General features: G+C 33.0%; 2 protein-coding genes across 2 annotated transcripts in view; one reads left to right on the plus strand and one right to left on the minus strand.

The window, feature by feature from the left end:
• Positions 1 to 4,473, minus strand: part of LOC127866391 (protein ecdysoneless homolog) — a 32,917-nt gene extending 28,444 nt beyond the window's left edge. Inside the window, exon 1 of the mRNA XM_052406884.1 lies at positions 4,238 to 4,473. Within this exon, the coding sequence (XP_052262844.1) occupies positions 4,238 to 4,439 (202 nt within the window). The 5' untranslated portion in view covers positions 4,440 to 4,473. The remainder of the gene's footprint in view (positions 1 to 4,237) is intronic.
• A 7-nt stretch (positions 4,474 to 4,480) lies between these two features.
• Positions 4,481 to 11,918, plus strand: LOC127866445 (ragulator complex protein LAMTOR2-like). Its single transcript, XM_052406973.1, has 4 exons — positions 4,481 to 4,648; positions 7,321 to 7,483; positions 9,800 to 9,889; positions 11,479 to 11,918. The coding sequence occupies exons 1-4, from the start codon at positions 4,581 to 4,583 to the stop codon at positions 11,533 to 11,535; spliced, it is 378 nt and encodes a 125-aa protein (XP_052262933.1). The 5' UTR covers positions 4,481 to 4,580; the 3' UTR covers positions 11,536 to 11,918.
• The last annotated feature ends 2,412 nt before the right edge of the window (positions 11,919 to 14,330 follow it).

Below are 14,330 nucleotides of genomic sequence, written 5' to 3' on the forward strand. Positions count from 1 at the left end.
AGTTGCCTAAGAAGTGGACCCCCAGTCTCTGGTTATCCCACTACAAACTTACCCTAACCAGATCATTAGGCAGACAATTGACTAAGTAGTATAGCTTGGACTATTAGGTGAATAGTCCAGCTAATAAAACCAAAATAAATAAAATGTTTACAATTTAATATCAATATTTAAATCTTAAGTTAGGATTAATATTATCCATTAAAACTCTTTCACCTGACATGTTACTTTAAGGTAGCGCACCTCTAATGATTTCCCGCGATTTCTTCGAAGGTTGAAGAGCCTACTATTAGGTGCCGTAGCCTAGTGGTTAAGGCGATAGACTAGAAATCTTTTGGGATATTCCCGCGCAGGTTCGAATCCTGCCGACGACGTATACTTTTTTGCGACGCATTTTATTTATTTTCTAACGTAATTTGATTTAATATGTCATATAAGCTATATTTATTGTTAAATATGTTGCAATTTTTATGCACATTCTTCAATTATTAAAATTAAAACAACGTTATGGCGAAATTGGGTGATTTACTGTTGAAAATATGAACCATGCATGTTGCATTTTTATTTTTATTTCAAAAAGTAAACGGTAAATATGTCTATTTCTTGGTATTTTTGCTGTATATAGTGTTTCTATAAAAACTAAGTTTAAAATATGACTTAAATGATGCTATTTTGAATTTTATGACACTTTGTTTTTAACCGACCCAATTTTTACTTGGCTGAAATCACTTACATTTCATGGCGCTCTTCCATAGATAAAAATTTGTAAACAATAAATGTCTGTAAAAGAATACTTATTTCATCTTGTTTAAACTTTAAACACCTTTACAGCATCTGTACACACCAACTGCATGCCCATATTTGGAAATTTGAATGAATTATGGAACTTTTATATACCCCAGGGGTGAAAATAAACTGGACAAAAGCCGAGCGTGGGGGTGGTTTTGAAAAAATCGGTATATTTTTTTTAAAAGCATGGAAAGCCTACCTACAAATTTGCATGTAGTTCAGTGAAATGATGCTGATTAAGAAAATAATTAATTAGATTATATTTGGATATGTGCCCATTAGAGGTGCGCTACCTTAAAGTAACATAAATACTCAAAATCAACTAATATCAATTCGCAAAATATTTCTTACAATATTAAAAGTTAACACATAAAAAATCAGTGTTCCTTATAGCAATAGCCAACATTTCAACGCTAGATGTGGTATGGCAAAATTGATTAAATGAGACATAAAATGCTTGTTTTTAATTTTGTGTGGCACAAAATTTTATATTTTAATTTCCCTCAACAATATGTATCTTTTCATACCTCAATAGAAAAGGTGTATAGGTGTTGGTTTTAATGATGCCAAAATTGGATTTCAACCTCGGTCAAGAACATCAGACCATATATTTGTTGGACGTACTTTATAAGACAAATATTTTAGTAAAGGAGATAAGTTGTATGCATGTTTTATCGATTTTGCGAAAGCATTTGACACTGTTATGCATTCTATTTTGCTTTGTAAACTATGTTCAATTGGAATAAGTGGTCCATTTTACCACGTTATAAAATATATGTACACTGATAATTTAGTTCATTCAGGGATTTTTTTGGCCCGATTTTATAGCCGAAATTCGGCTATGTTCCCAATCCCAAAAAGTATACTTTTTTCCCAAAATGTGGAAAAAAATTCCCAATTTCCAAAAAAAAAAAAAAAAAAAAAATTTGAAAGAAGTGTCTAATGCGTATTTTATCTCAATTTTAATTCAATTACATATAACAAAGTATTATATGATTTTGTTCTTTTAATTTGAATGATTATAAAGAGTTATATCAAATTTAGTATTTCCCTAATCAGTGGACTTTTCGTGTGAAAAAAAAGGCTAATGAATTTATTTTCCCAATTTCATGAAAATGCCGATAAAATTCCCAATTCCAAAGCCATGGGCTATCTTCCCAAAAAGTGGAAAAAAAACCTGGTTCATATTAAGATAGATAAAAAGTTAACAACTGTACTGAACCAAAGATCAGTGTTCGACAAGGTGACAACCTTAGTCCTAATTTGTTTAAAATCTTCATAAATGATCTACCTTCTATGTTTGATATCTCTGATGATCAAGTTACTCTTGGTAATATGAATTTTAGTTGTTTATTATATGCTGATGATTTGTTGTTGTTATCAACTAGTTCTAATGGACTACAGTGGTGTATAACAAAGCTAGCGCACTTTTGTGATAATAATGGTCTTGTTGTTAATTTGAAAAAGACAAATATAATGACGTTTTGTAAAAGTGGTAGAATATCTAAGGAAAGGTACTTTTATTAAGATTTTTAAATTCAGCATGTTACTTCCTATAAATATCTTGGAATTATCTTCTCATCCTCGGGAACATTTAGTTATTGCCAAATTGATCTTTACAATAGGGCTAGAAAGGCAAGTTTCAAACTGAGTAAAATATTTGGGCAATTACATCAACGGGTTGATACAGTTTTGCATCTTTTTGATCACACTATCAAACCTATACTTTTATATGGATGTGAAATATGGGGAACAGAGAATAGCAATAGTCCAATAGTTAAGAAGGACAACTATAATCTTTTGAAATCTTTTGATAATATGTATTGTGAGAAACATCATGTGAAGTCTCAGGGCCCTCAATCTATCAAATCTGCCGCCGAATTTCGGTGGCAGTCCCTCACCTGAAAAGTATACTTTTTTCCCCTTTTGAGGGGAAAAATTCCCCTAAAAAAAAAAAAAAAAATTTTTTTTTTTTTTTTTTAATTGAAAGATGTGTCTCATGATTATTATATCTCAATTCTATTTCAATTTAATCTTTTCAAACATACTAAATTATGAAAAATGCAATGAATATAGTGCAAACATGTACAAATGAAATAATGAGAGAGTAAGTAAAAAATTCCCTCAAAAAGGGAAACGCCGCGAAAATTCCCCCTCCTAAGGGCTGAGGACCCCTTCCCCCGAAGTATTGTGAGGGCCCTGGAAGTTTTTGAAATATGTTTTAAGTGTTCATAAGCGAACGTCTAATGATGCTGTATATGGTGAACTGGGACGTTTTCCTTTATATGTTGATATTATATGTAATACTGTTAAATATTATCAGAGAATGTATTCTGGTAAAGTAAGTGCCTTATTGTCAGCTGCATTTAGTGAAGGAAATATACTTTTTAGTAGTGATAAGAACAGCTGGGTCACAAGTGTTAATCATATTTTCAAAAGTCTTAATTTATCCTCTACTAGTTTGCATAAAAAGAATTTGCATTCTCTGGTAAAGCGAAAGTAAGTGTCCCTGTATAAATCAACTTAGCGATCAAGAATTACTAGCACGAGTGGTAAACTAAGAACATATTCCCTGTTCAAAAACAGATGTTGTAAAGAGCCATATTTCTATACATTAAAAAATAGAGATATCAGAGTTTTGTTTACAAAGATTAGAGTTAGCTGTCATAAATTAAGAATTGAAACTGGCAGATATCAGAAAATTCCAGCTGAACAGCGTTTCTGAACTTTATGTAATTTAAATTTGGTAGAGGATGAAATTCACTTTGCAATGTTTTGTCAATGTTTTCATGATGATATAGAAAAGTTATTTGAAAATGTACAAAAGATAAATAATAATTTTATTAAACTTTCAAATGAACAGAAATTTGTCTGGCTTATGACCTCAGAACTTCAACAACATGAAATTATCTCACAACTTTCAACTCAATTTTTTGCCACCTTCTTGTATAATGCCTACAATAAAAGAACTAATCTGGTAATTTGTGATTCATTTGTCATTATTAATGTGACCCGTAATTGGTTTAATAAACAATTCTTATTCTTATTCTTAACTCACACAAACGCTAACTTGGTACATGAAAATGTGTTGAATATATTGATCTGCAGAAACAAACAAAAAAGAACATTATGTATTTTGATAATCTTTGTAACAAGACCACATCTAGCGTTGAAATTTTGGCCATTGCTATGAGTATGAGTATGATTTTTTATGTGTTAACTTTATTTTCGAAATGTTGTACCAACTATTTGTTGAAGTTTAATTTTTAATTAATTATCCATAGCTGGTATTATATAGATATAAGATAAGATTTATTTTGAGTCGGCAAGACATAAATAATATATGAAATGTGCACTTAGAGTAAATGAATAATAGCAATATTCGGCACTAAACGACAATAAAACGTTGTTCTTTCGTATTAGCATTAGTAAACAAGCTTTGTTCACCCACCAGAATCACTCACTGCTGACAGCTGGAACCCCTCGTTCTGCCAGATAACATCAATAAGATCCGGACTTAACGTGGTTAGATATTTCACTAGCAATTCATTTAAGTTGTCTTCACTCTTTGATTCATCTGACAAATCTGACAACCTCGGGAAAAGGAAATATTCCACGACATCATCAGAAACTGTATTATGTTTTTCAGCCATGCTTCATATATTCAGGGTCATAACCTTTAAGTAGCCAATGAGAAAGCGGCTGTCATACTCTAAGTCACATGATCAGGAAGAAAGTTGTTATTGTTTCTTAAAATATTATTTTAATAAACGCTGTCCTATTTTGTGTTGACAATGCTAAAACCCAAGGCGCTTACACAGGTTCTTAGCCAGACGAACTCTGGAGGTGTTCAAAGTACACTGTAAGTCTGTAGGCGACCCGGCGATTTTATCATTAAATATACCATACGGTGTTTCAGTAATTACTTTCCAGGTAGAGTAGTCCCATCATGTGTTATTTAACTGGTATGACTAAGGCGTTTCAGTAAACGAAATGCAGCTTCTACTTCTAGAGTAGTATTTTTTTTCTACAATTTGATCTAATGACATATTATTTTACACCAATGGCCCAGATTTGAATTTGTCATAGAATGATAGATATTGTCAAGAAGTACGTTTAGATAAAGTTTCATCAAGAAACGTATTTTAAAAAATGTGTTTTTTACTTCAGTTTAGCGATAATAAGTTGCAATAATAAGAGAGAAAATCAGGTTAGCATGACTACTATATTGTTAATATACCAATTGTCCTGGAGTCCTTGGTGTTTTACAACAGTTGACCCAAATACAAACTAAGTGGCGCTCGATTGGTGGTTTTCGGCTCGGGTACTTCTTAAATGTACCCCAGTAAATGTACCGCGGGTATGAAAATATACTGAAACGTACCTGGGAATTTTAACCCTAAATTTGTCGTTGTCGCTAATTTGTTTAATTACTTATGTTTATATTTATGTTAATATTCTGTAAAATTGCCTCTATATTATTGAAACTTCTACTCAAAAAAGCATATTGAGGTAGGTTTGTTTAAAGACAATTTTGTTTCATATTCCGTAGCGCGTTTTACAACATCGGATTTTTTGTGGGAATAAAACTTGGGTACAGTCTAAATTGGCCGGGTACATGTTAGTATATTTTCCGTACCTGGGGTACATTTAAGTATACTTAAGAGTACCCAGGGTACGTTTAAGTAGTACCCAAGGTGACAATGACCAATCAAGCCTAAAAGGCATATAAAGAAAAGCATTTTAATAATAGATTGATGCCAGAATGCAATTGCTCCAATTACTGCATCCTGATATATCACCAAAAAACTAACATGATGCACTTCTGTGGAAAGGGGATCCATTCTGCTTTTGATTCATAATGGTTGTGACATTTATGTCATTCTCAATATACATGCATGGAGATTGTCTGTTATCTAAAGCAACATCTGAAGTTTGTATGTTGCGATAAGTAATTGCCAAGAGTAAAAGATATTTGTCATGTTCATGATATAATTATGCCCCCTTGGAAGAAGTGTTGTTATTCTATTTGTCAGTTGGTTGGTCTTTTGGTAGATATGTAAGTCTGTAGACCGTTCATTTTTGCTCGATATCAAGACAACCCTTTGAACTACAACCAGGTAAATTGGTATGGTTACTTGAGGTAAAAAAGTCAAAGGTCATTGTCAAGGTCACAGGAGTTAATCTGCAATATAAATGATATTGGGAACACTTTGAACATGCAAATAAGGTCACCAGGTGTTGGTTTCATGATACTCTAACAGAAAAATTGTTTTGACACTATTTTGTGATAACGCTTTGACCTGTGATCATTTACAGTAATTACTCTTAAGTTTTCGTGTCTGAAAAATTATAGAACATATTAAAAAATAATAGGTGTCTGAAAATTTAGAGACAAAAATTAAGTGTTCGAAAATGATAATTATATTAAAATAAAAGCAATGCACAATAGTTGTATTGTGATTTACTCTTCTTTTTTTACTTTGAAATAAATACAACTTCACAGCTTTGCTTTGCTAACTCTTGCATGAAATGATACAGAACAAAAAAGTAATAAGATTTAAGTTTAAACATACTGCTTCCTTAATAGGACGATATCATTTAAAATGCTGTTGGGTGAATCGATTGTTTTTCTACCGGTATAAATGGTTATTTACCCAATTACGCACATGTTATGGTCCATTGTCCTTAGCCATGCATCTACCAGATTTTATAACCTAAATCAGGTCACACAAAAATGATTTGGGTTTAAAAATAGGGATTCCGAAAATTTAGAGTGTCCGCAAACTTAGAGTAACTACGGTAAATATAGTGGTTCCATTGGAGTAAAAGAAGATGCATTTTGATTAAATGGTCTTCAGTTCAACAGGTGAAAGGTCAAATAACAAGGGATTATAACATGACATTTGTTTCAACACATTAACTTGAGACTGCATTGACCTACAATCATTCAGTTTTTAGTGTATATTTTATTTGGGTCGAAAGTAACACGCCTCTTAAATATGAGTTCATAAGATCAAAGGCCAAGGTCACAGTAATTTGTACCATGAAATTGCTTAAATAAGAAATCTATAAGTACCGGTATAGAATTCTTAGGATGATATATATTAGTATGCTCTTTACTCTTGACATAGGATGACTACTATTAATGTTTAAATCAAGCGATGTGAATTCAAGGTCACCGTTGGGGGGCATATTTGTTATACAAAAATCTCTTGCTTGTACTGTGCCCAGTGTAGAATCAGCAACACAAGCCATGCCTGGAAGATGAACCAACATTTAACTAATTTGTAGCTCAACTTATTACAGAAAAGTTAGAGCTATACTTCACACCCGAATATTGGCATTCCTTCAGCATCTGCAAAATGCTCTGGGTCAGGTAAACTTGCAACATATCCAAATTACTGTTTCTGCTGCAGACTGTACAACCAATGTAGATGCTTAAAGTTATATGTTTTGTTAATAATAAAAACAACATTTGATAAACAGTTCTGTTAGAAATTGTATAACCTTTTGTTCTACACTCTTGTGAAGGTTGTTGAACAATGAAGGAGCCCTGCTTGCGTATTCTGGCTATGGTGACAAAGATGCAGCAGTGACCTCAGCCATTGCCAGCAACATCTGGATGACCTACCAGAGAACTGGAGCCACAGCCTTTGGGGATGATAAACTACAGTTCCTCCTCCTGGATTGCAAGGTGTGGTTAATGCGTTATTAAGTCTTTGCCATACTTGAAAAAGTAATGTGTACGATAATAGAAGGCTTTAGGATTTAATATGGGATTTCTATCAACTTTAGGAGTAAATTTTTTTTAGCTCACCTGTCACGAAGTGACATGGTGAGCTTATGTGACCGTGTCATGTCCGGCGTCCGTTGTGTGTGCGTGCGTGTGTGCGTGCGTCTGTCCGTCAACAATTTGTTTGTGTAGACAGTAGAGGTCACAGTTTTCATCCAATCTTTATGAAATTTGGTCAGAATGTTTATCTTGATGAAATCTGGGTTGGGATTGTATTTGGGTCATCTGGGGTCAAAAACTAGGTCACTAGGTCAAAAACTAGGTCACATAATAGGTCAAATAATAGAAAAACCTTGTGTAGACAATAGAGGTCGCAGTTTTCATCCAATCTTTATGAAATTTGGTCAGAATGTTTATCTTGATGAAATCTGGGTTGGGATTGTATTTGGGTCATCTGGGGTAAAAAACTAGGTCAAATAATTGAAAAATCATCAACAATTTGTTTGTGTAGACAGTAGAGGTCACAGTTTTCATCCAATGTTTATGAAATTTAGTCAGAATGTTTATCTTGATGAAATCTGGGTAGGGATTGTACTTGGGTCATCTGGGGTCAAAAACTAGGTCACTAGGTCAAAAACTAGGTCAAATAATAGAAAAACCTTGTGTAGACAATAGAGGTCGCAGTTTTCATCCAATCTTTATGAAATTTGGTCAGAATGTTTATCTTGATCAAATCTGGCTTGGGAATGTATTTGGGTCATCTGGGGTCAAAAACTAGGTCACTAGGTTAAAAACTAGGTCAAATAATAGAAAAACCTTGTTTAGACAATAGAGGTCGCAGTTTTCATCCAATCTTTATTTAATTTGGTAAGAATGTTAATCTTGGTGAAATCTGGGTTAGGATTGTATTTGGGTCATCTGAGGTCAAAAACTAGGTCACTAGGTCAAATAATAGAAAAACCGTCAACAATTTGTTTGTGTAGACAGTAGAGGTCACAGTTTTCATCCAATCTTTATGAAATTTGGTCAGAATGATTATCTTGATGAAAACTGGGTTGGGATTGTATTTGGTTAGTCAGGTGGGTGATTCAGGGCCATCATAGCCCTCTTGTTATTATTTAATTCCTTAAGTTGAACCTGGGAATGCGATTTTTCCCAATAAAAAAAAGTTTACCAATGAAAATTTGCCAAATGTGACATAAATTGCTGATACTGTTGTTCAAATCGTCAATATTATAATTATATATTTTATGTGAGGCCATTTCTCAGAAAAAGTTAAAACATTAATTTCTGAATTCCTATTTGACGAACATGACCTATTTTATTATCAAAAAGATATTTGCTCTTAAAAGTCTTGTGTGGAGTTATTAAAACAATAATTTTTGATGCTAAATATGATTTTAATACTTTAGAAATAAAAAATTAGACAGTATCAGCTCTTTTCTTCCTTCACACTTTGAATATTTTTCTCACCAGACTATGAGTATCAATAAATGTATTAATTATTGCCTTACTTGAGTATATTAGCAATTTTAGAACAATTGTACTTTTTTTAGCTCACCTGAGCATGAAATGCTAAAGGTGAGCTTCACTTTAACTCTTTGTCCCCCATAGTGCAATGTTCGTTGTGTGTCATGAACATTTCATTCTTTCCCACTCTAGAGACTAAAGATCACAGTGTTTGCTCAATCATGATGAACTTTGTGTGCAAAAACTAGGTGACAAGGTTTATGTTTTGAAAAATCTTGTTACCACACTAGTTGCCACATTAATGACTCAATCTTAATGAAACTTGGTCATAATGTTTATCTTGAAATATCAAAATCAAGGTTGGATCTGGGCCATTTGTGTCCAAAGACTAGGACATGAGGTCACACCTTATGAAAACCTTTATATTGTCAATTTTCAGAGCTTTTCCACTCTAGAGGCCCCACTTTGGGCTAAATCTTAATAAAACTTGCTCAGAAATGTTTTGTCATAATATCTTGGCAATTTTAGGTCACGTTTGTCGAAAAAATATCAATAAAAAAATGCAAAAATATCAAGGCATTTTTTCTAAATTGGGTCAAGTGGTGTCCAAAACTAGGTTACAAGATCAATCTTTGACAATTATTGTATCTTGAAGTGAGGTGAGTGCTTAAAGGCCATCATGGCCCTCTTGTTTGTAATATTGTAAAATAATTTTATGACAAAATGTGTCTAAAGTTTTATTTGCTTATTGAAATTTGTTGCTTGTAGTTGTTGTAATGATAAAATTCTTTTTTTCTTGTATTTCAGGAAGGAAAAGTTGCCATTACTAAAGTAGCCAATCTATTATTGTGTCTTTGCTGCAAAGAAAATGTAGGTTTTGGAATGCTTAAAGCAAAGGTAAGCTAAATCAAGACCAAATTCAACATCAAATCATCTTGTGCATGATCAATTTTATTGATAAATAAAAATGTACTGCAATATCTTTTAAAATCAGTGCAAAATGGGGCCGTTTTAAAATTAGAATTTTGAATATGAACTATATTGTCAATTTTTCAGGTATAAGTGTTTGCAGTAATCTAGTTTCTCATGAGTGGCTTGACAGATTTCATTTCAACTTCAAACAAAATCTCTAATTTAAATTTTGTCATAATTAAGGGTCTTTTTCACTATTACATCTCAGCTTTATAGCCAGGTAACTACTCATAAAACTTTATTTATATGTAGATACCTTGTACTAAGGCCTTCCCTGCCCATTGGGTCAAGATCACTAAAATTACTAAAAATGCCAAAAATAGATTCATTAACTTCTTATAACGCATTGAGTTATTATACTGAAACTTATTACAATTATTCCTCTTACCCCAGACCTAGCTTTGGATTGTATATGTAGTGTGTGGGGTCAAGGCCTCTAACCCCAGACCTAGTTTTGGATTGTATATGTAGTGTGTGGGGTCAAGGTCATGTTTGGTTAATATAGAGAAATGTGTCTGCTCAAAACTCAGGAATAAATTTAGCTCTTGTAATGAGTCAATGACACAAACTATATAAATACCTTATATCCAGACCTCATAAGCATTGCAAGGTGCATGCACTAGGTCAAGAGCAAAGTAACTGTTATAAAAAATATATAATGGATTCCCTTAGTATCTAAAAAACAAATTGAGCTATTGTCATGCAGATATATATATATATATATGTTCCATCCAAACTTAATTTAAGATTGCACCGTTACTAAATATAGTTGAATAGTTTCCACTCAATTACTCAATAACAATTGACCTATTGTATTGAAACTGCTGACATAAATGCCTTATTTTCAAATCCAGCATGGGAAACAAATTAAACAATTGTAATGGAACTTCATACATAGATGTCCTTGGATTTCTAGTTTTATGTTTGTGATCAAGGTCAAGATGACTGTTACTGAATAAAGAAAAGTCATTTATGCTTAATATTTCCAGAACAATTGAGCTATTGTTATGCAAGCATATATACAATCATTGTACAACTACATCATTTGTGTTTGCATTTGGTGCACTTTTGGTCAAGGTCAACAGTCAAGGTCACTGTTAGTAAATATAGAAAAAAATGCTTATGACCAAGGTTAATGTGTCAGATATGATATGTTTGCAAATTAGAAAAGTTGTTAATAACTTTACTAATCCCTAATATAATTACCTTCTTTACAAGAATTGTGGTTCAGAAAAAAAACAGACACTCGGACAAGAACACGAAAGGTTAAGAAGACTGTCCTCCAATAGCTCTTGTTAATATGGTATTAAGATTTAATTCTCTTTGCCATCAAATAATTAATGATAATACATGTGGCTGAAATTGAAGAAAAGGTAACTATAGTGAATTTATAATTACCTCCCTTGAAACTGAAATGTCTATACTTCAATGGGTGTAAAACTAACATGCCATATCCTTAGAATAGATCTTAATTTATTGCTGGAATGACATACATTTCTTATGCTTCTTTCCAGGCAAAAGCATTAGCAACATATTTAGAGGATCCATTGTCACAGATAGCAGCCTCCTGACAGTAATGGATAGACCGGATATGCCAAAGCATTTACCTCTCTTGGCTTCGTTCTTTTATAAATGATAGTAAATGTTTAATATGTTCACAGAATAACATATTTCATTTAGTATTAACTTATCCGTGTGCATGACCTTACTGATGAATTTGTGTTGTTTTTTTTGTTGTTGTTTTTAAAGATTTTTTTTTTAAAGAAAACCATATGCATTCTTGATGTTAAATTGTTTATTTGTATTTGCTGTTCTCAATATTGTAAATTTATGTATTTGTTAAGGACGTATAACGCATTTTTTTTTTGTTACACATAGAATTTGATAATTTTTGGTAGTTTGCTGGAACCATCTTTTGCTGATGTCAAAATGAAATAAAATCCAGGGTAACAAGTGTTTTTATGTCGCCTTAAACAATATGACTGTTTCAACCTCTGGGTAACCTCTCAAGTTGTTAAGAAATTAGGGGCGAATCATTAAAGAATATGACTGTTTCAACCTCTGGGTAACCTCTCAAGTGGTTATGAAATGAGGGGCAAATCATTAAAGCGCAAACCGTTCAGGGGTTGAGTATATTCAGTACCTTAACACATTTGCTTCAAAGGACAAAAGTGATAAAACTATATAATCGTTAGTCTCTTACGTTACAAACAATTATATAGACATATTTGTGAGGGTACTGTATCTACTTGCCTACTAATATATGTACATTATTTTCCCACTTTTTGCGTTCTCGCACACAGAGTTCATTCTTACTTACCCAAATGGTTCTTGGGTTTTCAAACAATAAGAAAAAAGAGGGGGAAAAACTGGGTCATGTGGGTCGTTTGGTCACAATTAAAGTGTAACTGCATGTAGTAGAACAAAACAAAGATCACAGTCAGACCGTAACCCTGCTAACTTCAAAACAGATACTCGCGATTGAAAATTCACAAAATAAGTAAATAGGCTGCAGCTGGCTGCTCAATATCATTTGGGTGAACCGATTGCTCTGTAGACTATCAAACACATATATCTCTTTGAGAACTCGTAATTATAAATATATTATTATATTGATTGGTGGTGTTTCTACATTCTCGAATATGGGCCGGTTCAAATTCCCGTACGTTGAACAGGGTTACATTCCGCGTCTTTAGTAGTTCATCCAGTACAAAAAATCTTCAGAAAATTTATATAAAAATATGACTGATAGCAGAGTAGTCTCATTTATAAGACGCGCAAAGAATTTAGAGATACTTTTTACATGGGCTAAATTCTTTGGAACTCCAAATATTACCCATATAAAAAGTAGCTTAATATTTAAGAGCGTCAAAAATTTGGACTAATAGCAGAGCAAAGATTCGTTATGTGTCTTTGTTGCACTTGCGGTACGAGCATTTGTTCGAAAACATTGCTTAAAGATCGATTGACAAGACTGCCAATGTCGTATTGCAGATCAATATATTAATAAAATGCAACCGAATATTGCAACAACATATTTTTTAACCAGATTTGTCGAAATAAATATTGCGAAAAAAAAAGTTGATATTTGCATTATTTTATTTGCACGTACATCACCATGCAACATCACCATCAAGTGATGCGTATAAGATCGTCATGGTTTAATGTGAATGATTTCCATGCCTCTAAATGAAGTAACTGATCTCCAACAACAACACTTGATATATAAAGATGAAACCCTTTAGCCGTTATTTGAGAAAATAAAATTATTATAATTTATTTACAAAGCAAGTGTATTTTGATGACTTATTTTAGGTATATGATTAGTCAATAATAACATGCTTAATGCCAAAGTAAGCTTTCCGTGTCATACAAGTGTAGCTTGCGATACTTCAAATATGGGGACATTTCGACTGATTTCCGGTAACTCAAGACATCACTGGTCGTTACAATTACATTACAAGATAAGTATTGATGCAAAGCATCAAAGGGCGTCGGGAATTTCAGTGTAAAAGGCACTCGATGAAGTTACATGGAACGATTTTTTTCTACTGTAAATATTTATATATTGGCCGATTATTTTAATCAAAATAGAAAAAGATACTGGTATAACCATTATCTATGATTTTGTGTTATAACCCCCAAATAACCATTATCTATGATGTTGTGTTATAACCCCCAAATAACCATTAACTATGATTTTGTGTTGTAACCCCCAAATATTCCATAGTTCATTTTATTAACATTGGTTTCCTTTTTTTACTGGCATCCGTGTGCAATTTTCATTAATGGAACAGAACTGTGTAGGTTTTAAAAAATCTGCTTCATCTCACAAAATGCGCATTGATAGTGTCACCTAAAAAAGTCCATACCAAAGGGTCCATACCACCTGGATAGTAATACGTGTCGCGCTTCGCGCTCTATATGTGGTTCTTAAAAAAAAACTCCGAGGAGTGCTTGACTCTAGGGAAACGGGTTGCTGGGACACATCTCCTCCTTGATAAGCGGCTGCTTCCTTTATCACAACTCATTGTTACAATCAATAATACGTGTCGCGCTTCGCGCTCTATATGTGGTAGGGATAGTACTAAGGGCCTATGATAGACAACCATAAACAACAACAATAATACATGCAAAATAGATGTGTTGTTTGCATTTATTTGTTAATATAAAAGCACGTGTATTTTTTTAAGATATTCTTAAGATATTTAAGAGATGTAAGAAATTTTAATTAACGTTGTCGCCACGCGGCATCCATTAATTTTAATAAAAATGTGCTCCCCGCCTGGGAATCGAACCCACCAACTCCCGATCGCAAGGCGGACACCTCATCCACTACACAACGGCGACTGTTGAAATCTTCAGA

The sequence above is a fragment of the Dreissena polymorpha genome, chromosome 2, assembly GCF_020536995.1.
Source record: "Dreissena polymorpha isolate Duluth1 chromosome 2, UMN_Dpol_1.0, whole genome shotgun sequence".
NCBI classification, from domain to species: Eukaryota; Metazoa; Mollusca; class Bivalvia; order Myida; family Dreissenidae; genus Dreissena; species Dreissena polymorpha.